Source organism: Leptonychotes weddellii, chromosome 1, assembly GCF_054177405.1.
Source record: "Leptonychotes weddellii isolate Sample4059 chromosome 1, ASM5417740v2, whole genome shotgun sequence".
Lineage (NCBI taxonomy): Eukaryota > Metazoa > Chordata > Mammalia > Carnivora > Phocidae > Leptonychotes > Leptonychotes weddellii.
This window is the reverse complement of record NC_138369.1, coordinates 170,740,621-170,765,552: the sequence shown is the minus strand read 5'-3', so window position 1 is coordinate 170,765,552 and position 24,932 is coordinate 170,740,621. Positions and strand designations below refer to the sequence as shown.

The 24,932-nt window shown below is 35.2% G+C and overlaps 1 protein-coding gene across 1 annotated transcript in view; it reads left to right on the top strand.

Moving 5' to 3' along the window:
* The first annotated feature begins 3,192 nt into the window (after nt 1–3,192).
* TMPRSS15 (transmembrane serine protease 15) overlaps nt 3,193–24,932 on the top strand; it is a 113,658-nt gene continuing 91,918 nt past the window's right edge. Inside the window, exons 1-6 of the mRNA XM_081798898.1 lie at nt 3,193–3,337; nt 6,341–6,471; nt 6,748–6,815; nt 14,771–14,922; nt 18,198–18,242; nt 19,861–19,896. Coding sequence (XP_081655024.1) covers nt 3,193–3,337; nt 6,341–6,471; nt 6,748–6,815; nt 14,771–14,922; nt 18,198–18,242; nt 19,861–19,896 — 577 coding nt within the window. The remainder of the gene's footprint in view (nt 3,338–6,340; nt 6,472–6,747; nt 6,816–14,770; nt 14,923–18,197; nt 18,243–19,860; nt 19,897–24,932) is intronic.

Sequence of the window (24,932 nt, the reverse complement as noted above, 5' to 3'; positions counted from 1 at the left end):
CCTAGGTTGGTATTCCATTCCAATACTATCCTCCTCCCTTCCTGCTTAGAAGTTACTACCCCTTAGCTGGGATAACTCAGGGAATTTTCCTTACTGTCTCACACAATCCCCAGCAGGATTATGTTCCTGACCGCGTGGTAGTAAATGACTTGATTATACATAAAAGCTTTTATTGGCTTTATTTCCCCCCCTTTTTACTTCCCAGCTCCTCTCATGGACTTTCCTTAGGTGGTCCCCCAAATAAATTTGAGAAATTCATATAAAATCTTTGCCTCAATTCTGTTCTGTTGTAGCCACAATAAAACATACACAATAAAAAAAAAAGAAGAAGAAGAAGAAGAAGAAGAAAATAAAACCTCTTCTAGTATGATTTTTACTTTGTTTTTGATATCCTTTGTTTTGAAAAGAAAGTCAGTGTTGTTGGGGCGCCTGGGTGGCTTACTCAGTTAAGCGTCTGACTTCCACTCAGGTCATGATCTCAGGCTCCTGGCATTGAGCTCCCCCCCTACCCCGGGAGGGTTCCGGCTCCTCGCTCAGTGGGGAGTCTGGCTTGTACCTCCCACCTCCCCCTGCTCGTTCTCTCTCTCAAGTAAATAAATAAAATCTTTTTTAAAAAGTCAGTGTTGTTTTTGACTCAGTTTATTAGTATTCTCCTTCCTGGTTTGTTTGTTTTTTAAACTCCTTCAGCTCTCTATCATCAGAAAGACATCTTTCTACATTTTCTTCAAATTTTTCTGTACTGTTTTATGTATATTCAATTCACCTGGAATTTATTTTTGTTTATGGCGTGAGGTAAGGATCTAATTTTATTATCCTGAGAGGGATAACCAGCCAACCCAGCATCACTTATTAGACAACCATCCTTTCCTCACGTATAATTAGCAACACTATCTTTTTTTGATCCATGAAGTTTCCATATCTGAATCAAGTTGTTTGTGGGCTCTTTATTCTATTCCACTGAGATATTTTTCTACTTCTGGACCCATATCACACACTGTTTATTATTATAACTCTGTAATGAGTTTTGTTATCTGGTAATTCCATTTTACCATATCAGGCAAATTCCATTTTATTTTGGTAATTTTTTTTAATTTTAAGACATTTGATTTATTCTTTTTCATATTGCCCTGTTTGTCTTATTTTAGTCTATCCTTCAGAAATTATTGCCTCTTTTAAAGAAAGCTATTCTCGGGGCACCTGGGTGGCTCAGTTGGTTAAGCAACTGCCTTCGGCTCAGGTCATGATCCTGGAGTCCCAGGATCGAGTCCCGCATCGGGCCCCCTGCTCGGCAGGGAGTCTGCTTCTCCCTCTCCCGCTCCCCCCTCTTGTGCTCTGTCTCTAAAATAAATAAATAAAATCTTTAAAAAAAAAAAAAAGAGAGCTATTCTCCTACTTATTTTAAGTATAATTACTGAAAGCATATAATTTGAGGAAAATGTATAATATGAATGCTGATTTCAGTTCTGAACCTAAGTATATAATTTTTGGTTTTCAATCTTATATTTAATATATTTTTACCCTGTACTTGGAGCAGAGCATGTGAACTCATTGTGTTCACTTCTCCCTCCCTTATATAATAAAGTCCAAAGAAATATAACAAAGTTCTACTTGATTTTCTGAAAAGCAATTGCATCTGCATCAGCTGTAATGCAGAAAACAGCAATTTTACTTCCAACTTTTTGGCTCCCCAAATTCACAGATCACTCTTCAGGCTCCAACTTCAGTGAAGGGTCTGGCCTATTATTAGAATAATCTCCTAGAATATAAGTAAAATGAACCTGTCCCAACTCCATCAGTAGTATCTCTCACTCCATGCAGATTTTAAAGGGTGTATAACAATATAATTGGTATTAATTCAGTTAAATAAAAAACATAAATGTATTCCATGACATGCACTTAATTATTTATATCCTACTTTTTATCAGCAAGGATTTCAGAGTAGAACATATAATTCTCTTCTTTCAAGAGTAAAGAAGAAGAAAGAAAAGTGGAAGTGATTAATGCTTATTGCAGCCAGTTATAATATGCTACAATTTCAGTGCATTGAAGCCCTCTGATCAAGGACTTCCTTATCTCTGGCCAGTTTCACTTACCATAACAAGAGGCAAACTGGTTTACTTCAGAATAGGTTTGGTTTTATTTATTAATTTTCAATTCTAGATTCATTGCTTATTCAAAACATGGAAGTTCCAGTGATAAACTGTTCTTTAACTATCAGAAAACAGTCTTGATTTTCCCATAAAGTATAGGTCTACAGTTGACCTGTTCTCTAACCTGTTCTCTTGTTACAATTAGCATGTTTAAAAAGATAAGTTCAGGACAAGTGAGCAATGTCTTCCCCACCCAGAATACTTCCTTAAAATAGAAACAGTTTTTTTTTTCCTCTCTCAGCAGCTACTCCATTCACTGGTAACCATACAAGGCTATAAAAAGTAGACATGTGATGCCTTGTTGTAGTAGACTTTCCTTTAAGTTAAATCAATACTACCTTACATTGCATGACTTCACATGGGTGATATAACGAAGATTACAAAATCTGTGATTATCTCAATAGGAAATATGTATATGTGTATACACATAAACATATATACACACACACACAGAGGAAGAGGGATGGAGGAAGGGAGGGAGAAGGAGGGTGCGGGAGAGAGAGAGAGACACCTATTAATATATATGTTGGGCTTAATATATACCTGTACATAAAAGTTATTTTTATAATGTCTACACCTACACAGAACAGGACAAATGCCTTAATAATGACCTGAGTCAGAAGGTAGAAGGTTGATCTGTTAGAAACTCTCTACAAATATCAAGTACATGTGCCTAATGACTAATTTATTTGCCATGAATTTCATATTTTTCTTAATAGTTCCTGAAATGATAGTCATTTTTGTTTACAACATGCATTTAATTTCATTCACCTCAACAAATGGTTCAGGTGATTAACATTTATAACTCCGGGCATATCTTTACTCATTAATATCTTCTTAAAGATTAACCACCCTTTTTAAGCTATTTAACATATAGAGACATAATGTTGCTAAACTCATTTACGCTGACTAGTAACACTAGGGTAGACTTATGTGGTTGCTTTACAAATCCTTGACAACTTGAGAGGATTTAATCTCTAGTTGGTTGAGGGGTCTACATTCTTTTACAATTCTTAGATTATCATACTTTCAAAAGCCAAAAATGGTGTCAAAAAGAAGTAAACCTTTAAGGCACCATTCTCTCAGCACCTATGAAGTCCTGTTTGCAGCTCTCTTTGTCTTATTGGTGGCTGTCTGTGCTGGATTATTTGCAGTGTCCTGGCTGGCAATCAAGGAATCAGAAAGAGGTAAGTCCCATGGCTTTGGCTACTGAAGCATCTCCCAGATGAACATGCCCACTCTAATCTCAGTTCTCCCACCAATACATTTTATTCATTGCTATGCTTTCGTGACAAGATATCTATGTTGCATTCAGATGCTTTCTGTAGTTCACTTCATAGAATATTGGAAAATTAGCTCGTGTATAATATAGAATTTAATTCAGAATTCAAGCATGAGACTAAGTTTTTAAAATAAAGTGTTAAGTAAGTTTTTAGTTTGAACGTATAACAAGGTAGCTTTCATAGCCTGTGGATCCCTTCTGATACAGTTTAAATCATAAACATATTAAAACATTGTTGACTGGTCAAGTCAATAAATAGGCAAGGTTAAAGGAAATATATTGCTTATTTCTGGAGAATAATATTTTCATTTTCTTATTAGTCCAACAATTTTAATTGTAACAATATAAGGGACCTTGGATGTAATTGTAGACTTAGAAAGATCTCAAGCTGCCTGAATAGCAATCTGTAATAAATAGAAATGGGGAAAAGTAACTATTATTTAGAGCTAAATTATCTATACCAGCAGCTTTTCAAAGATCTTCAAATGTATTCTCTTGTTACAACAAACCTATGAATTAGTTGTTACAGTTACCCTTGTTTTATTTATTTATATATTTATTTATTTATTATTTATTTATTTTTAAAGATTTATTTATTTATTTCAGAGAGAAAGAGAGAGACAGAAAGAGGGGGGATAAAGAGAGCACAAGCAGGATGGGCAAAGGAAGAGGGAGGGAGAGAATCCCAAGGAGACTCTGCTCCCGGAAGAGCCAGAAGCCCGACTCGGGGCTTGATCTCACAACCATGAGATCATGACCTGAGCTGAAACCAAGAGTCGGACGCTTAACCAACTCTGCCACTCAGGTGCCACAGGGTTACCCTCATTTTAGAGGTGAGGAATCAGAGACAAATTTAAGTAACTTTTTTTTTAAGATTTTGTTTATTTATTTGACAGAGAGAGACACAGCGAGAGAGGGAACACAAGCAGAGGGAGTGGGAGAGGGAGAAGCAGGCTCCCCGCTGAGCAGGGAGCCCGATGCGGAACTCGATCCCAGGACCCCGGGATCATGACCTGAGCCAAAAGCAGATGCTTAATGACTGAGCCACCCAGGTGGCCCTTAAGTAACTTTTTAAATTTGTATCAATACTTTATAGTTTTATAAAATAATTCCAATACAATCTCATTTAAATACTATAGTTATCTACAAGGGATGTGTTTTCAAGAGAAAGAAGATTTGGGGTATTTTATAGAGAGGTTTGCTTAGATTTGTAGAAAAGTGGCTGCTTTAGACTTACTTAAATTCTGTAAATAACCTGAAGGGTACGTAATCGTTTGAGAGTCCATTGGAATCTTTGATGCTCAGTGAAGTTACAAAAGCTATTTTATAAGTAAAATTAAAATAAGTATTTATAAGTGTTAATATGATTTGATAGTGAACAACTAAATATAAAAAGAGAGTTGAGTTAAATCTCTAATAGAATACCAGAAGACATAAGACATGCTACCTTTCATACGCCATTTTATTTTTTATTGAAAATCATTTTAGACTTGCAAAAATTGTAGAGTTCCTATATAACCTTCTCCCAGCTTCCCCTAATGTCAGTGTCTTGTATATCCATAGTACAGTTGTCACAAACGAGAAACTAACATTGGTACAATATTATTAACCAAACCACACACTGTATTCACATTTTACCAGTTTTCCTACTAATGCCCTTTACCTGTTCAGGATCCAAAGCAGATTCCTACACAGGATTTAGTTATCCTGTTCCCTCAGTCTCTTCCAATGCAGGACAGTTCTTCAGTCTTTCCTTGTCTTTCACATTTAAATCTAAATGTAATTTTGAGTATTTAAAAACAAATAAAATGGCATAAATGATAATATTCATCAATTATGCAATGATAGCTGTTTAGACTGAATGCCAGTTTATTGCTTAAAATATTATTTCTAATGTTCCTTCTGGACTGGGAAGTTTGGCATCAATCTATGACAGATCCTGGGTTCTAAATTGTGTCAAACCTATGTCCAAATTCCAAATCTGTAACTTATTAACTTTATCACCTCAGCTCATAATGAATCTTAGCTCCAATTTCCCCATCTGGGAAAAGGAGAAATAACATCTTCTCATACCATAGCATGGGAATTATGTATCGTTATTAATACATTTACAAATGATTTCATCATTGTGTCTCAGTTGAAGAGTCTCATTTAAATTTAAATATATATCAAAAAAGATATTCTGAGAAAGGAATTTTGAGAGACTGGATGGCACATTTTATTACCCAAGTTTATATTCAATTTGTTACCTTTTCCCTTAGATTTTCTTATATTGAGGTAATATACTTTCTGTAGCATTCTCAATAACTTCTCCAATAACAACAGTCACCATCTAAAGGCAAAAGGTCATACATGCCAACTTTATCATTATTAGAATAAAAGAAGTAGTTTCAAGTCTATGTTTCAAAGTAACACACACGCTGAAACCTTCACAGCAATGCATGTGTAGAAAACCAACAGTGTCCCTGGATGCTAGGTGTTCAAGAAGTATGTGAAAGCAGCTACAGAACTTTTAAAAACTTTTAATGGGCCATTTCTCACCATGAATCCTTGAATCAGTTCCCAAAATTGGTGAAAGTTTATCCCTTATCTTCCAACAGGAATTTCAGTAGTAAAAAACAACAACAACAACACTTGGAAGCTTAGACTGTGGGTTAGATTTCAAAGAAAAGGAAAAAAACAGTAGGATAAAGAAGATTATTTTGAATCCTGTAAAACAACCACATGGCCACACACACACACAAAATGCACCTAATGATGGAACATGATGTTTGCAAAGTAAAAGCAGGAACTACCACACCAACACATGGAGCAAGAACATTACTTCTGAGTATCAACTGGAATGTGCATATTCTCTCTTCTTCATAACTCACATTCCTAGTGTTTTATTTTTTATTAATTCATTTAGATCCAGCGTTTGGAGAAAGTCACAAAACCAGAGGGACATTGAAAATAACATCTGGAGCAACATATAATCCTAATTTGCAAGACAAACTCTCAGTGGATTTCAAAATTCTTGCTTTTGACCTTCAGCAAATGGTAGGAGAATGTCTTTTTTCAGCTGATTTAAAATTTTAAAACATAGTTTCACTAACTACTTGCCAGAAGGTATGTAGATCCCATTTTCTTACTTTGAGAAAATTAGTAAATAAATGTAATATGCCCAGGATGCTTAAACGTATGAGACCCATCACCACAGAGAAGGAAATTGTCTAACCCAGTTCGAAGCAAAACAGAAAGATCAGTTTGTTTAAAGTGTTCAACAAAAGTTTGTCTTAAATATAATATGCTTTTTTAAAACTTTAATTTTTTTAGATGGATGAGATCTTTCAATCAAGTAACCTGAAAAATGAATATAAAAACTCAAGAATTTTACAATTTGAGTGAGTATAGCTCAAAATTTTTCTATTGATAGAAAGAACACAGAATCACAAAAGAGTGATTTTTTGCTAATATTTACTAATATTTGCTATTATAGAGTCCTATGGTTAGGAGAAAAGGGAAGATTTAAAATTTTCAACATTTTTTTAAGGAGAGAAAAAGGAAAGTGTCACAGCATAAACTTTCATACTAGTAGCAAATAATTACTCTGGGTAATTTATCTTATGTTAAATGTTTCTCTCTCCTAAGTAAAATCTTGCAGAGATATATGGAGGGGGCTGAGGTTGAATGTATGCAGATGCAGATAGAGTGTTTGATTTGCTCTGAACATGTGGAAGACGTTCAGTCATTACATTCCATTTACACCGTAAGTCACTGGAAAGAGGACATGTGTTCAGTGTTGTCCCCAGAAAGCAGAAGATGACAGTGCTAAGTCACTACCTATAAAATGTGAATATTCATGAATTTTACTTTTATCAGTTTGTCATTTAATACACATACATCATCAATCATGTACTAATGTTACTAGACGTCCATGGCAAGTTGTATATACAGTTTGTGTCATAAGAATGCAGGAGAGGAAATATTTTAAATGATGTCATCTAGCCCTTGCTTGCCTGCCTGAGGCTGGAATGCCCACAGCCTCGGTAGGAAATTCATTGTCATCCAACAAAAGAAAGAGATTCATACAGCTTAAAATGGACTCCCTCATACAAGGATATCTGATAAAAATTAGGAATCCATTTTCAACATTGCTGTGAGCATCATTGTTACTGATGTGTTTTATTTGTTTCTAACTTCAGTTGCTGGAAAATTATTTCTTATTTTCAACCATGTCTATTTCTTTGGCCCTGACCCACTGATCCTGGTTGTAGGTCTTATTTTTTTACAGAATAAATGCATCTCTATCTTAAATGCTACATCAATTCTTCTTTCTGAACCAGAAATGGCATCCCTTTTCTCCTCTCATTAGGTAGTCTTGTCTCATGCCTCTCAGACTGTGTCTTGCATCTTTCACAAAACCTTCCACCACCTGCCTTTCCAACCCGAGGGACTCTTGAATAGGTAACACTCCTATGCTTCAGTTGAATCAGTTTAGATTTTTTTAATTAAAATTCTATTCTAACAGAAAGTTAACGCCCTAGTAAGAGTATACTGATTGTTATATCTGTAGGACGAGTTAAAGAAAACATGTAGCACTTAACATAGTACTCAATATATCAACAAGATTTGTCAAGGATAAGGATTGTTTCTTTTCTAGGACTTTATATAAAGAACACATACACTTGGGGCGCCTGGGTGGCTCAGTTGGTTAAGCGATTGCCTTCGGCTCAGGTCATGATCCTGGAGTCCCGGGATCGAGTCCCGCGTCGGGCTCCCTGCTTGGCGGGGAGTCTGCTTCTCCCTCTGACCCTCCCCCCTCTCATGTGCTCTCATTCTCTCTCTTTCAAATAAATAAATAAAATCTTTAAAAAAATTAAAAATTAAAAAAAATAAAGAACACATACACTGAGACAGACATTAACTAGGTTTCTGGAAATACAGATATCAAAAACATATTCTTTGCTCCGAGGGAGCTCATAGTCTAACAAGAGAGACAAACTGATGATTATATTATCGTATGACGATTGCTACCTTATATGCAGGTACAAGATGCTGAGGTGAGCAGGTCAGGGACAAACCTAACTGGGGCTAGAGTGTCAGGTAAGCATCCCTACAGGTGACCTGGACTGGTTTTTAATGGCTTGTAAGGATGGATTGTAAAGATGGATGCAATGTGTAGTAAGGGAGAAACATATTAATGATATTTTCTAGCAATGAGTGCCCACCAAGATGTTGAGACATCAGGAGGGTGTGGAATGTAAGCCTAGGAGTCTGACATTTAACCTTTTACAAATGGAAGCCATAAGGGACTCTAGGTCATTGGAGAAATGCAATGAGTCTAACTACCCAGAAAGACTGATCTCCTACCTCAGATCACAAACAGCTGAGTCAGACAGCCTGGCAACAAAGATACTGGGTACCTGTTCTTGACAAGAGTACCGACATTAGTAAAAGAATCTTTAGTTCTTAGTGGCCAAATTGGGGAAGGAAGGTCAAGTCAAAGGCAGAGATCATGTTTAGAAAAACAGTGATGAGGTCAAATGAGGATTATTTCATGAGGAGAAGGAAACTCAGGGCCTTGCCATTTCCTGTTGGCACAAAACTAATCCTATCAGTGGAAGTCACAATGAAAACAACAACAAAAAGATGATGAATCTCCCTCTCTCTCATTCTCTTTCTTTCTTTCTTTTATTTTTCTTCTTTCTGATCTATTTATCTACTTATATTTATCATTCTTTATCTCACTGCATATTCATGACATCTTGGTCCCCATGGCCAGACAGCCCTATACTCACCTACTGTCTTCATTCCTGTCTACCGTACAGAGACTTCCACTCTTGTTTGCCGGGGCTTATTATCTCTGAAAATCTCTTTCATTGGCTCAATATCAGGACTGGAAGGAGACATGTGGACTCTTAGGAAAGGTTTTTGTTTGTATACTTGCTTGTTTTTGTTTGTTTTTTGTTGTTGTTTTTTGTCTTTCTCAAAAGCCTATTTTTAATATATTTATTCAATATTCTGTGAGGATAAAAACATGCATACAAGACTTTTTTTGCCACTTTAAGCAATAAGTCTATTTTGGAGTGTGTGGATCCAGTTACCCTTTTTCAGTTTTGTAGAGGATTGAGTGTGGAGCTCTGCATTAAAGCATTAATTCAAGGGTGCCTGGCTGGCTCAGTCATTAAGGGTCTGCCTTCGGCTCAGGTTATGATCTCAGGGCCCTGGGATGGAGCCCCACATCGAGCTCTCTGCTCAGCAGGAAGCCTGCTTCTCCCTCTCCCACTCCCCCTGCTTGTGTTCCCTCTCTTGCTGTGTCTCTCTCTGTCCAATAAATAAATAAATCTTTAAAATAAAAAATAAAGCATTAATTCAGATTTTTCAAAGGTTTTAGCATTTCTTAAGAAGAGGTATCCCAGGGACTTGCCTCTCCTTATATCGGGTTCTGCCCAGTGAAATCCATACAAAGCAGAGTCTATTGCAGAGTTTATTAGGATAGTTTTGCTAATGGAACTCTTCATATCCACATGTTCATAACATGCTGGATAATTTTATTTTCACTAGATTGGGAAAAATTGCTGAATATAGACTTTTATATATTGTCTTGGTGGGTTATCAAAACCCCAGCATTTTTTTTTGATATTTAATAAGTGCTCTTTTATTTCTCTAGATGGTAAAAATCACTATATTGGAAACTGTAAATTATTCGAGCTGAGGAATTATATCTTTATCCTCCTTTATAGCTACCTAAAAGACCAGTGTAGTAGCTAAACCTTGATATATATTTTATAATGATTTACAAATAATACACTTTATCAGTGTAGAGATACTCATAACCAGTTGTAGCTGGACTACTTTTAAATCAGAAGTGAGTTTTTGAAAGATACAATGCAAAGGAATTTCATGAAAATGTCTGTAAGATAAATTATAGGTCTCAGCTCTCTGGGAGACTGAGAAGAGAAAAGTAGGAAAAGAAACTCAGAAGCAGGAAAGAAAGCAACAAGCAAACATTTAGGTTTACTTTAAATAATCATTCATGAAATGACATAATCAGAATAAAGTGGCAGACTCCTAATTAGCTTTACAGATTATTTTAAACTCCAATTGATAAAATCAGACAACAGAAATAACTGAGTTCTCAACTAACTACCACACCAACTGTGAAAAATACATCTAAAAATCCTTTAAAATACCTATTTTCCTTTTGGTTAATTGATTTCAATTCACCTCACACTATATTCATGGGTATATGGTCAAATGAGAGCAGTCAGAAAACTAAACTGAGTCATCAAGGTATCCTTTCTTCCTTTTAAAAATATTACTTAATATCAGCCCCCAGATTGTGTGTTAAATTGTGTGCGTGTGTGTATGCATGGGTGTGCATGTGTGTGTGTGTGTGTGTGGCCACCTGCAAGTTTGCTCTCCTCTGGGAACACTATGTTATGCTGCTTTGTGGAAAGTGCTTTGACTCAGAGAGCATTTAGCAGTTGATTCTTTTAATAAAGTGCTGTTTACCCTTTGCAGCAATATGCAGCTTATTTTGCCCTTTGAGCACAGATGAGTCACAAAGTTAGGAAAGGAAAGACTTTTGTTTACTCAGCAACCCTGGAGGTTATCAATATCATTAAGAAAATAAGAGATAAGAAACGTTTTGATTTATTACACACAAACTCTGTGCAATGATAGAATTTATCTGCTTTAAAAAAAAAAAAACAGATATTCCACTAAAATAAGTGCTTTGAAATGAAAATAGCCATTGTTAGGTGGTGGTTGTTGTTTTCCTAAGGGAAGAATTCCCATTTACCTTAATAAATAAAATCAATCTCACAGCAGTGATCAAGATCAGTATCTAACTAATCAAATAACTTTAGCTTTCTCATTAGGTGAAACACAAATGTTTATTATGGTTTTCCTGATTTCTACATATATGTCTCTTATCTCAACACTTACAGTGAATGAGAAAAGAAATTTTAAAAAATAAAACTGTATGTGATATATGTTAACTAACTGAAATTAAAATAAATTAAATTAACTGAAAAAATTAAAATATTTTTAAAAAATTAAAATAACAAAAAAAAGAAGTTATTTGTAAAAATAAATAAACAAATAAAACTGTGTGGATATAGAGTATGAAATCTTGTCTTTCCAAAGTATAAATAATTAAAAGCAACGTATAATTTACAACTAAGAAGATACATCTTTTATACAAAATGTCTTATGCCTGAGAATGCACTAGTCCAGTTACTTTCAATTCAGTGAAGGAAAATTCCAGACTTGTACTTTCTCTACCAAAAATGCCTTACCTCTTCACCCCCTAACTAAATAAAATAAAGACAAGTGTTTAGTCAAAAATTACATAAAGAAATAACTGAGGGGCACCTGGGTGGCTCAGTCAGTTAAGTGGCCAACTCTATTTTAGCTCAGGTCATGATCTTAGGGTCTGGGATGGAGCCTCTATAGGGCTCTGCGCTCAGTGGGGAATCTCTTGAGGATTTCTCTCCCTCTCTCTCTGCCCCTACCGCTGCTTGCACACACACACACACTCTCTCTCAAATAAATAAATCTTTTAAAAAAGAAAAAGAAAGAACTGATGTTTTATCAGAATTAAAACTATCTACTGTGCAACCAAGGATAAGGTTAAAATGTAGATATGAATACAGAGAAATGTATTTAATTTTGTCCATAATTAATACTGTGGATTTAACTATTTGGGGGCAAAGGGCCGTTAAGGAGACATAATTAAAAGAAGAGGGAAGAGGAGAAGAGGGGAGGGATGGGATGAGAGGGAAGTAGGAGAGGGGGAAGAGTGTCAGAGAGGAGAAAGGAGAGAGGCAGAGGGAGAAAGAGAGGAAAAGAAAAGAGGAGATTCTATCTTTCAAAATTATGGAGGGAAAAAATATCTATTCCTTCCTCCCCCAAAACCCAACTTGCTATTTTCTCTATCTATTTTGGATATAAAAATCTGGTACCACTGCAAGATAAAAACCTGGACCTGCATCTAAGTAAATGTGTTGTATTGTCTTTCCTCTTGACAAATAGTTCCCATGGTGTTGATAGTGTCGGTTGAGGCTATGGGAATGGGAACTATGTAAAAACGCATCTGGAAAACAGAGGCTCTGGATTTCATTCCTATCTCTGATAGCAATAAGCTGTATAACTCTGGGCAAAGTTACCTACATTAGTCTGAGCCTCAATCTCCTTATTGCTAAAATAACAATGTTGGCCAATATCATATGGTGCAAAAAAATAGAGTAATCTCCCTTTCCTGGAACTTCTCTTTAAGTAAATATGGAATAAAGCTTGGGAGCTGTATGCCACTCAGGATTTTTAAAACTGCAATTAACAGAACACATGACTAAAAATACCACAACCAACAAATGCTTATCACCTGACATCACAAGAAAGCAAGAGGTTTCAGCAGAGATTAATTCAATGGTACAATGACAATCACATAATCAGGAATTTAGGTGCTTTCCTTCTTTCACTATGCCATCTTTAGCTTGTCAACCATAGCTCGTCTCATGGTCCCAAGATGGAAGTGGCAGATCTGGCAATCGTATGTAAATATAATAATGTTCAACAAAAAAGAAGAATAGTCTACTATGAGCCTTTCTCAGTTAGATATGGACAAACTTTCCTGAAGTTTCTCATCAGTGTCCCTTCAGATTCCATTCATCAAGTCTCAGTCATATGCCCATGAATAAAACTGTCATTGACATAAGGAATGGTTGGAGAAGACATCCCTGAGAAAATGGAGAGTTATTCTCAAATAAAATTAGGGATCAGCCAGCATGGAAAAATTAATGAAGATGGAAGAGTAGATAAAAAAAAATAATGTGTGACAACATGTATCATTATTAAAGACAGCAAGTGGTTCCATGTATGGTTAAGTTTGGAGAACCCTGAACTAAACAGCTACTAAGGAACCTTCTCGTTTATAAGATTTGGTTACTATGATTTAAGCAAAGTTAAACATTCTAACTTTTTACACTAATCTATTTAATAGAAGGGAAATGTGAAATTGTTTTATCAGAGTAAGCCAGTTCATTTCAAAAATGAAAAACCAGCTATGTAGAAAGGAATCATTTCTGCTAAACTATGAACCTGTATAGTGACACAGACTTTAAGGAGGCTTATCGTACCTAGAGGAGATGCTGATTTACTATGATCTTCAAGGAATGTTTTGATCCTATATATAGTCCCGGAGGAAAAAAAAATATTCTAAGCTCTACCAAGATAGGGTATGAACAAACAAATAAAGAGCGCTTTTAGAGTTGATGAAGTCCTTGGAGAATCTCATTAACTAACAGAGATACGAGATAGATACCACAAGGATATGAGTGTAACTGCCCAAATTTCAAAACCAGCAAACATGCAAGACACAATTTGATTCTCCCTAGTCTTCCTCTTTAGGATCCAAGTATGCTCTGAGTACCCCCCAGCTTTCTGAAGGGCACACAATGAAGATCAGGGTTAAAGTTTGTTTCCCAAGTGGTTTTACCCTAAAAGAATACCGTAAGCCAAGCAGAAGTGTAGGCAGGAGAGCAAAAGTCTTTCAAGTATCCCTCTTGGGCCAAAAAAAATTGTTCATTTTTTATGTTTCTTTAAACTGTAAACAAATCACCAATGAAGAAAATTTTTTAAATGTATGTTTCAAAACAGGGGGCAAATAAAAAGGAATTTGATTTGGACCATATTACTGAATTCTAATGTTATGGTCAGGAATAATGTAGGCAAAATAATCCCAACTCTTGACCATGAAACTGACTGAATAGCCCCCAAATCCCAAGTGTCTCTGTCTTCTTTCTATCCCTTGAAATCAAGGCATATTTTGATATTTTATATTAAGAATAAAGAAGAAAAAGTAGATACAGATTCATTGCTATAAGCTTACTATCAGACCTTTATAAACTATATAGAAAACTTCTCTGAATCAGTGAAACTCTCTTAGACTTCTCCCTACTTAAAAATAATCTGTGAAAAATTACAAATACACATTTTTCTTTCCTTAAAACAGTAAATTATGAGTAAACATCATGATACCATGTGACTGTGTTTAATTTGACACAGGGAACCCTGCGGAATAGCATGGCCTGAGGATTAGGGTCCTAATGCAGAAAACTCAAGATTCCAATTCTGGATATGTCTGTGTTCTTAGAGAAACATTTAGTCTTTCAATTTCCTTTTCTTCCACCTGTAAAATAAAGATAATATTTGACATAACCTACCAAGTTTTACTACATAGGTGTAATAAAGTGATAACTATAGAGAATTTCAAAGACATGTTACATGAATTAAGCACAAATCATTTGATGAAGTCTGACTTTTTCCTCTTATATCATCTTTTGCGTTGCAGAAATGGCAGCATTTTAGTTGTATTTGACCTTTTCTTTGCCCAGTGGGTGTCAGATGAAAATGTAAAAGAAGAACTGATTCAAGGCATTGAAGCAAATAAATCCAGCCAACTGGTCACTCTCCATATTGATTTGAACAGCATTGATATCACAGGTATCTGTGAACATTATTTGATTTCTTTGAATCATTAAGCTATGAAATTAAAATTCTAGCTATATACCAGGGAAGCAGTGGGATCGCCTTGACTTTAGGAACATGTCTTATTGCCTGAGGTAGCACATTTACATGAGAAATGCGAAATACGAAGAAACCATATTTGAAGGAATATATCAGTCAGGAAAAGTTTGTAAAGTATCAAAAAAGGTTCTGAAAATATTGGCATACATAAATGTTTGTGGGTCTCATCACATTCTTGGTATTTGTCAAGCACACCCTGACTTTGCAGGAACCCTCCAACAGTAAGGGACACTCATTACTTTCTGAGAGAATCATAGACATTATTAAATTACAAAGTCAAATGTCAAGCCCACTCTCTAATTAGGAACTTAAAAGAAGGAGAGGGAAAAATAGAGAGGTCAATGAGTTTGATTCATCCCAGATACTTATTAATAAAAAATAAAACTTCATTTTTAAAATAAGCAATTTTATTTTTTTATTTTTTTTCTATTTGTTATGTTTTATTGTTATGTTAATCACCATACATTACATCATTAGTTTTTGATGTAGTGTTCCACGATATCATTGTTTGTGCATAACACCCAGTGCTCCATGCAGAATGTGCCCTCTTTAATACCCATCACCAGGCTAACCCATCCTCCCACCCCCCCTCCCCTCTAGAACCCTCAGTTTGTTTTCCGGAGTCCATAATCTCTCATGGTTCGTCTCCCCCTCTGATTTCCCCCCCTTCATTCTTCCCCTCCTACTATCTTCTTTTTTTTTTTTTCTTAACATGTACCTCTGAAACAAATAATGCAATATATGTTAAAATAAGCAATTTTAAAATAAGAATCAATCAAAGGGAAAGAGAGATAAGGCATCAATAATAATAGTCTATCAATATTTAGGTTATTCTAAATATTCCATTCTAGTTATCCCCCATTCAATTCAATTCAACAAATATTTACATTATGTCTTCATTTTGGTTGAGAACAATACTACTGATTTGCCAGGCCCATCATTCCTTATCTGTAAACCTTGGAGCCAAGTATGTTTTGGAATTTAGAAATTGTTGGACTTCAGAAAGTGAATCAATATATAAATATCCACATCAAGTGGAATAAAGGCAAACTTTAAATAGCCTAACACCAGTTTAAGCAGTTTTGGCTTTAATTATTTTATTATTATTATTATTATTATTATTATTATAACTACTACAGAATGAGATCAGTCAGTATAGGTTTGTCTCTAAATCAAATGTATAAAAACATGCTGAAATTTTTTGTTTTGTTTTTGATTTAGTGATAGCAGATCTGAAGTTGCAGACCTCTAGTTGCTTTTCCTTACGGTATTGGTTCATCAAGCACAGTGTTCTCTTTCATTGAGTCTCTTGTTGCACCTGTTTAGTGAGAAGACAACTGATGCTCTTAAGAGCCTCCTCTAGTGATGGCTTTGTTCCCTCCGGCACAACTGCTGGAGTAGAGAATGTTTGGGATCTTTGTCTGATTCAGATGAGCTAAAAACTACTACTCTAAATTAGAATAGGTGCTTTACTTATCTACACGTTTAATCCTTATGTTAATCTTATTACATGGTGTATTTACTGCCCCCCCCCAATTTTAGAGATGAGAAGACCAAAGCACAGATAATGTTGATAAATAGCCTTAAATCACACAGTTATTTAGAGTTCGATGGAAGATTCTGACCCATATGGTCTAACCCTAATGTCTGTGCCCTTATCCATTGCACTCGTTTGTTTACAATGGTTTTATCTCTGAACAGCCTTGATCGGTACTTTCTCCGTAGTCATTTTCTTCCAGAAACTTGGTTTCTTACTATCTTTAGTTGGATATGCATCAGTTTCTAGAGGTCTTTAATGGCAAATGAATTAACAGGTATGCTGAAACTTATTTTTATGACTCCCTACAGTTGGGCTATTTGGGCGTGGCCTTAAAAAATATTTATTTATTCAATAAAAGCATATCCTTGAGTTAACTTAGAATAAATATCATGGATGCAGTAAACCATATCACAACACCAACTCAAGAATATGCTCCACACGTTGAGATTACATTTAATTCCTTGAACTATGTTAAGACATATTCATAAACATGATACCAAGCTTTATTTTAGATATTGAAGTTTAATATTTACTTGTCTCATGTGAATTTTTTAATTTATTACATTTAAAATTGGATGAAATTTTCATGAATACCATGGATTTTTATATAGCTCACAGCCAAATCAAATATAATAAAAAATAAAATATTAAAATCTTTATGAAAAAAATCTTATAAACCTTATTTTATTATCTTTTTTATCAATAATCTACCATGTATTATTTATGAAGCTACTATAGATCCTGTAGGAATAAGACAATGCAGAAATTAAGAAATACTGAAGCAAACAACCTAGTTAGTAGAAGACACTATAACTCTTCACATACTTTTCATAAATACAATTTTGAATAAAAACAAATTGACTAGATGAGGGTTTTTCATAAGGTTATGCTTTGGTTTCCTTTATACCTACATAGTTGTCATTATATTTTTTAAACTATTAAATATTTTAAAGGGTGAGGAAAACAGTTAATTTTTACCTTTTATAGGAAAAGCAATTCATATTTAAACAGGACTTGAGGGGCGTCTGGGTAGCTCAGATGGTTAAGCATCTGCCTTCAGCTCAGGTCATGATCCCAGGGTCTTGGGATAGAGCCCCACATCAGGCTCCTGGCTCAGCAGGGAGCCTGCTTCTCCCTCTCCCTCTGCCTCTCTCCCTGCTCATGCTCTCTCTCTCTCTCTATCTCTCTGTGTCTCAAGTGAATAAATAAAAAAAAATCTTAAAAAATAATAAATAAATAAATAAATAAACAGGACTTGATTTTCAGTAGCTATTATTATGTGCAAGATTATTTTGACATCTTCCATATATTTCAGGGCAAAACCATTGGTTCTAAGTTTAACATGATCTGGTGTGCAATGTTATATTAGATGTCTTAAATATAATTACTATGATGAATAGGTATCCTTCTTAAATAAGCAAATAAGCAAACTTTCTGCATAGATAAATTTTATAAAGAGAACATAGAGATTCTGGAAATTCATCAAATGTATTGCAATCAAATAATGATAGAAACATCCAGCATGAGTTAGGATAAAATGGGAACTCTAAAAGATCAGATGCCCTTTGAATGATATTAAAACTGCACTCACTATTTTGCAATATTTTTATATTATAATGCCAAACTTCAAATCAACTTTACTTTATTCCAGCACCTTTGGAGAATTTCTCTACTGTAAGTCCTGCAACAACTTCAGGTCAGTACTTACGGCATTTTTAAAAATATAACTCAGTGAGCATCAAACTCCATGACATTAGAAAAGGATTTTTTTTCATAGCCCTGAGACATTTATTCTTCATATTAACATGTAAGAAGTTTACATTTGGTTAAGAGCAATGTAGTTCATAATCTTGCAGATTTTATAATGCCTAAGTTATACATGCCAAGGACATACATTTCCAATTTCAACGTTCCTTTCATATTTTAAACTCTATATACATTCGTATACATGAATGGTGTGTGTGAGTATATGTGTGGGTGTGTAACATCCTAAAATGTGGCTCTAATCCTTAAGCCTTCGAGATGAATCCATAACATTTGTAAGGTCACTAGGAATAAAAAAAAAAATTTAAAGGATAATCAAATGATGACTTGTAGAACATATTGCCTTCTTGAGAAAGGAGAATCCAAAACTTAATGTGAACTTTGCTTTATTCCAGCATTTCGTTATCCCATCTTTCTAACTACAATTGGTTATTACTGCTCATAAAATTTATTTTTTTTGTTTTTTTATTATGTTATGTTGATCACCCTACATTACATCATTAGTTTTTGATGTAGTGTTCCATGATTCATTGTTTGTGTATAACACCCAGTGCTCCATGCAGTACGTGCCCTCTTTAATACCCATCACCAGGCTATAAAATTTAGAACTTCACTTTGTCTCACCAAGATCACACCACTATCAAAAGAGTTTGTTTTGAGAAATTATCAAAAATTCTAAAATTAACCTATCTCAAAGTGTAAAATTATTATGTTGTAGAAAAATAATTTAAATTGAAGTCAGGAGCCCTAAACAGCAATCCTGGCTCTGCCAACTTCCAGAAACACTGGGCACATCTCTTTACTCCTCTGAAAATCTGCTTTCCATAAATGGCAAATGATAAAATTTTTCTAAATATTTCAAAGCCATTCCAAATATCAAATGTATACATAAATAATTTTTAAAAGTATAAAGATATTACTTTTGGTACTATCTATTATCACGAGCATTTTTATAATATTGGAAAGATCTACATTTTTTTAAAGTATCTACTTGGGCCAGGTACTACATTTTACCAGCATTGCCTCATTTAATTTTCAGAATGATCCTGTAGAGATGTAATATTTTTTCCACTTAAAAAGAAATAAGTAGTAAGCAGTGTGCCCAGCGTCACACAGCTATTAAGTGTCAAACTTAGGAATTAAAAGGAATTCCTTTGGACTCCAAAGCCCATGGTCTAAGCATATCCCAAGCTTCTGTTTCAAATAACATCAGATTAACCTAGAACATTTAAGTCCACAACCATTAAGAAATTAATGAATCCTCATGTTTAGTTGTTGATCATTGAATAACATCATCTTCTCTGTTTAAAAAACAAAAGATGACTTAAAATCTAAAAACCTCTGCTCTACAATTCTAAAAATCAGTGAAAACATAAAAGATTTCTTTTAGATCCAGATAAAAATGACATATCCTTAAGCTAATAGATAATCATAATTTACAGTAACTTTAAAGACTCTCAGTTAAATATTAAACAGAGAAAATATACAATAAAGTTCTGATAATCAGTTTAAAAAGGTAGAAATTATCTTAATGCCATTTATTTTTACAGGCAAGCTAACAACCAGCGGTCCTCTGTCAACTCCGGGTCAGTATTAATAATTTTATTTATACCTTTTTAAAAGTTTTCACTTATGTTTTATTTTAGGCTCTTAAAAATTCTCTGCTAACACAGCAGTTAAGATTACTCCTATTTTTAGGATAAGAAAATTGGAGCATAAAAGTTTGCAGCTTAAGCCTAAGATTTCACCAAAAGTGAGCAATGTATTTAAGGCTAATGCCTGGATTAGCTGACCTCACTCCATTTCTCTGTTAGAACCCTGGTTATTATCTTTTGCTAAGAGTGCCACCAATAGGATCAAAATGTTTGCCAGAAGGGATGAAGGTTTCATCAGATGTGAAGGGTTTTTTTTCTTTGATTATTCGGTTGGCATACAAGGTAGAAATGCTTGCTCTCTCACGATATAAGTAGGCAAACCAGCACCGAAATAGGCTTGAATTCATTCATTCAACAAGTTTTCATTAAGTGGCTACTCTGTGCTAAGTCCCAAAACATAACTTTGATGTGTCAATTTCTCTGGATTCCTACTAATTGTCTACTGTGCTTTTGTCTATCTGCTTGTCAACTAAATTGCCTTTTCTGGTCCTAACTTAATCTTCATGTTGAATGGCCTGGGTGTGTCCCTCATCTCTTCAGATAAACTCCATAAAGGTAATATTGTATAGATCTTCAGCTCCTAAATTAATGCTGCCATTTTTATGTTATTAGAATCCATATCAAATGTAATATACATACAAGGAAAGAACATTTGTAAAACTATAAATGCCTTTCTCTGTAAGACTTAATAATTCTTGAATAAAATGGTTGGCGTGATGTTTGAAACCAAAGGGATAAGTAAATCATTAATCAAAATCCTTTATGAACCAATAAAGCCTACCTGGAGTTGTGTTCAGGTGTTAACCCATACAGCAATCCAGCATACTGAAAAATAAAACTGTTCTTGATCACACAGTCTCCTCTCCAATGTGGAAAAATTACAGCATTTAAAACCACCTTTGAACACACTTTCAAAAAAAGTGCTTTTCGGATTGATAATGGCTAGTTCCTCCAGTCTAAAAATAAGCCGAAAAAGTAATTTTAACATATTTTGAGAAATATCATTCTCAAACTTTGAAAGTCAGCAACAAATATCCAAATTAGTGCCTGTTTTCTATGTGTCTATTGATTCATCGAGTGATTCATACAAACCACAGTACTGAAGACATCTCAAGTGTATAAAATGTCCTAAGAAAAATATGTGGAATGATTTAGAGGGGAAAAAAAAATCAGTGTGAAAGCGAGAAAGTCTTAGACTTAAAAAGTCAGTGTTTCTCCCTTACTATCCTGAGGACAAACTTGTTAAAAATGTAAGAAGTGGCTGAACTTTATGCCAGTTTCCTCTGGCCAGAGGAGATGGTGAATGGGGGGCAAAGAGCATGAGAGTGGTAGTTCACCCATACTTTGCTCTCATGGGAAATGAAACAAAAATCTCCTTTCCTACATGTCAGCTACAGGAATGGGATCAGTACACAGTTAGCCCTATCTTTCACACTTTAGGCATTTGATATGTCAGTTGAAGACCAAAAAACAACATACAATTCTCTATCATTGAAAAAGCATTGGCAAGGGCTCCTGGGTGGCTCAGATGGTTGAGCGTCTGCCTTCGGCTCAGGTCATGATCTCAGGGTCCTGGGATGGAGTCCCGCATCGGGCTCCCTGCTCCTTGGGAGCCTGCTTCTCCCTCTGCCTTTCTCTCTCGCTCTGTCTCTCATGAATAAAAAAAAAAAAAAAAAGAAAAAGCGTTGGCAAATCCATCATTAACTAATTCCACCAATTACTCTATATGTGGTGTTGGCAAGCTACCTCGTCTTTTTTAACTTTGGATTAAATTACATATCTTAGAGAGCGATCGTGAGAATTAAAAGAGAGATAATAGAGAGACCACTGTACTCTCTCAATTCATCACTAGCACAAAGTTAGATTCCTTCTTCCTTCTCCCTTCTGACTTAGAAAAAAAAAAGGCAGTTGGATGCCTTTTTTAGAAATATTTCAAAAATGGAACCAAGGTTAAAACAAGATAATTGTACTTGGTGATGCTCATTTAAATCTGATCATTTGTTTGACCAAAAACACTCCATTTTTGAAGCTTTCTTTTTATTGGAGACTGCCTTGAGTTACCTTAATCAATCCTCAAAGAATTATAATAAGGTAAGGAAGTGGAAACATCTCATATTTCCTCTTTTACTGGATCCAAGAGTCCCAGGCATCCTTCCCATTTTTCCCTTTCCTACAGCGAGTTACTATAGATTTATAGAGGGGAACAAGGCAATTAAACGTGAAAACCGCGGTTTCCAAGCAGTAATTTATTATGAATATGCCTCTCAGGGATGTTAAGTTTATTCTCATCTTTATATGCCTGGAAGACAGAGTTTGAGAAAAATCAACAAATGCATGCATCATATACCAGGCATTAGTACTATTATAAATTCTGCCAAAGAGAATTTTTCTATGATAGCGGGTATAAAGACCATGAGGATTAGGTTCTATTGTTCAACTGCCTTTGTTGCCAATTACTGTAAAGTTTTATTAACCCATTTGGAACACTCGAGGAGGGAGACCGGGGTTGAATTACACTGATTGATTTCTTGGCTGCTACAGAGTGCCAAGAGGGGCTGTTTTGGGCAATTGTTCAAATGCTTGAAGGATTTCTAGAATATAGCTTGTTCCAGTCTTTTGTGGCTTCCTATGTCGGCAGTGATTGCAGAAAAACAAAAGTTTCACTATTGTGGGCTTTCTCAATTTCATACAAAATGCAATCTTGTTCCAATACTATATGCAGAGGCTTGGGGATTGAAGAAAAAGAATCGGCTGATTTAGTAAAGAACATGAAATTGGGTCAAGAGAAGCTACGGTAGAATTATACTCTTCAGTTGAATTGCCCAAGGACTAAGACACAGGGACTTTATCCAACACCACATATACTGTAACTTTATTTTTCTTTTTCTGCATTTGAGAGAAAAGCATGTATATTGCTAAGCACACTCCTCTACTTTAAAACATCCCTATGCACATGAAAGAACTGTTCAAATATCTTTCCACTGTAATTTCATTTGGATTGACCAGCCAACTAAAAAAAGATGAAATTAGCTATATCAAAGTTGGTAAGAATTTCTGTAAGGCGATACTTATTTTTCCAATACAGAGTAGAGACATAAACTTAGTCTCTAAAGGCAGGCATAAGTGGATCGAGACCCCACTTTCACTGCTAATATGCTATAAGGATTTGGGGCTTAATGTGTCTCAAACAGCTTTGTCCACGAAGCATCCTTATTTCCATTTGAATAAGAGGAAAAATAAAAATGTAAGATTTCCAAAACATGATTTGCAAATTATTATCTTGTAGGTAATGCTCTTTGTGACTTGTTTGGAAAGGAAAAAAAAATGGATTTCTGTCTTTTTATCCTCTCCAATGCCTAGCACAGGGCCTGCACAAAGTAAGCATAGGAGCTTCCTCACCACAAATCACCGAAAACTGTGACTTTGGATCATTCTGGAGCAATCACATTGAGTTTATACTGAATCCTTTATGGTACAAATATAAATGGATGATTAAAACCTTCCATTTGCAGAATCCCAAATAATAGTAACTTCCTGGTAGGTTTTCACAAAATGCCAAAGAATTTATATCCTGAAGATAAACTACCACACAGGGGCGCCTGGGTGGCTCAGTCGTTAAGCATCTGCCTTCAGCTCAGGTCATGATCCCAGGGTCCTGGGATCGAGTCCCACATCGGGCTCCCTGCTCAGCGGGAAGCCTGCTTCTCCCTCTCCCACTCCCCCTGCTGTGTTCCCTCTCTCCCTTGTCTCTCTCTGTCAAACAAATAAATAAAATCTTTAAAAAAAAAAAAAAGATAAACTACCACGCAGATATAAAAATACATGCATACCTTTTTTCCCACTCAAGATAATATAATTAATATTCAGGCAACTTGTTCAGCTTCTGATAAACAAAACCAATTATTACGCTTTCTGTGCACATTTTTTTTAAATACAATTACTTAACTCCTTTCCTAGAAATTCCCTATTGGGAAGTACAGTATAGACTTCTTAGAGAAGGAGAAATACCAGAGCAAGAATTAAGGAATGAAATGACACAGAAAATAATACACAAGTTGAAGAACTTTAGTTTTAAGAGTGGAAGGTCACTTTTAAAAATCTGCATCTGGCTAATTTCTGTAACAGGTAATGTTTCAATGAACGGTTTTGTTGGAAATTATCATCATATATGTGTATGTAAGGAGATGAAAGCAAGACAGAAGACAAGGTAAAAATGCAATCTGATAAAATCCCCAGATGTACTGTGCTAATGTAACAATTATATTTTCCATATTGGTTTCAGTATGAAGAACTTCTCTTTCTTCATGGACTAAGGCAGCTGAAAACTGTTCAGGAAACAGAGTCTGGAAAAATAGAGTACAACCCAAACTTGAGTACCTCATATTTCCACCTTTAAATCAAAATACTTTAAATTAGAGTCATTTTCTAATCCCACCAGGGGTGCCTCTTACATTACCATCATAATTAAATACCATGAATAATACAACTGGCCACTCCAGAAGTGTAGGTATCATTCTTAGCCTCCCCCTTTCCACCCCCTTTGGTCAGGGGCACATCTAGTCACTAAAACTCATCTATTCTACTTGTAAAATAGCCATTGAGTCCATGCCCCACCTCCTCTACTAGTGCGAAGTTCCAACTCTTATCCACCAATAAGAGCTAGTCAGAGTTCCAATCCTTATCCACTTCCACCCTGACCATAAAAACAGCTTCTTAGCTTGTCTCCTTATTCTACATGATTCTCCACTTGGTCCCAGAGTTGCCTTAACAAAACATGGACTGATCATACCACACATATAGATAAAAACTTTCAATGCCATCGCCTACAGAAAAAATATTTCTCATGTTTTACAAAAATTAAAAAAAAAAAGTCTCCTACACTTGACACCAAACTCCCTTCCTGCCATGGCCTTCACAAACATCCCTACCATCCAGATTAGTTACACTCATCTGTTTTCTGTATGTGG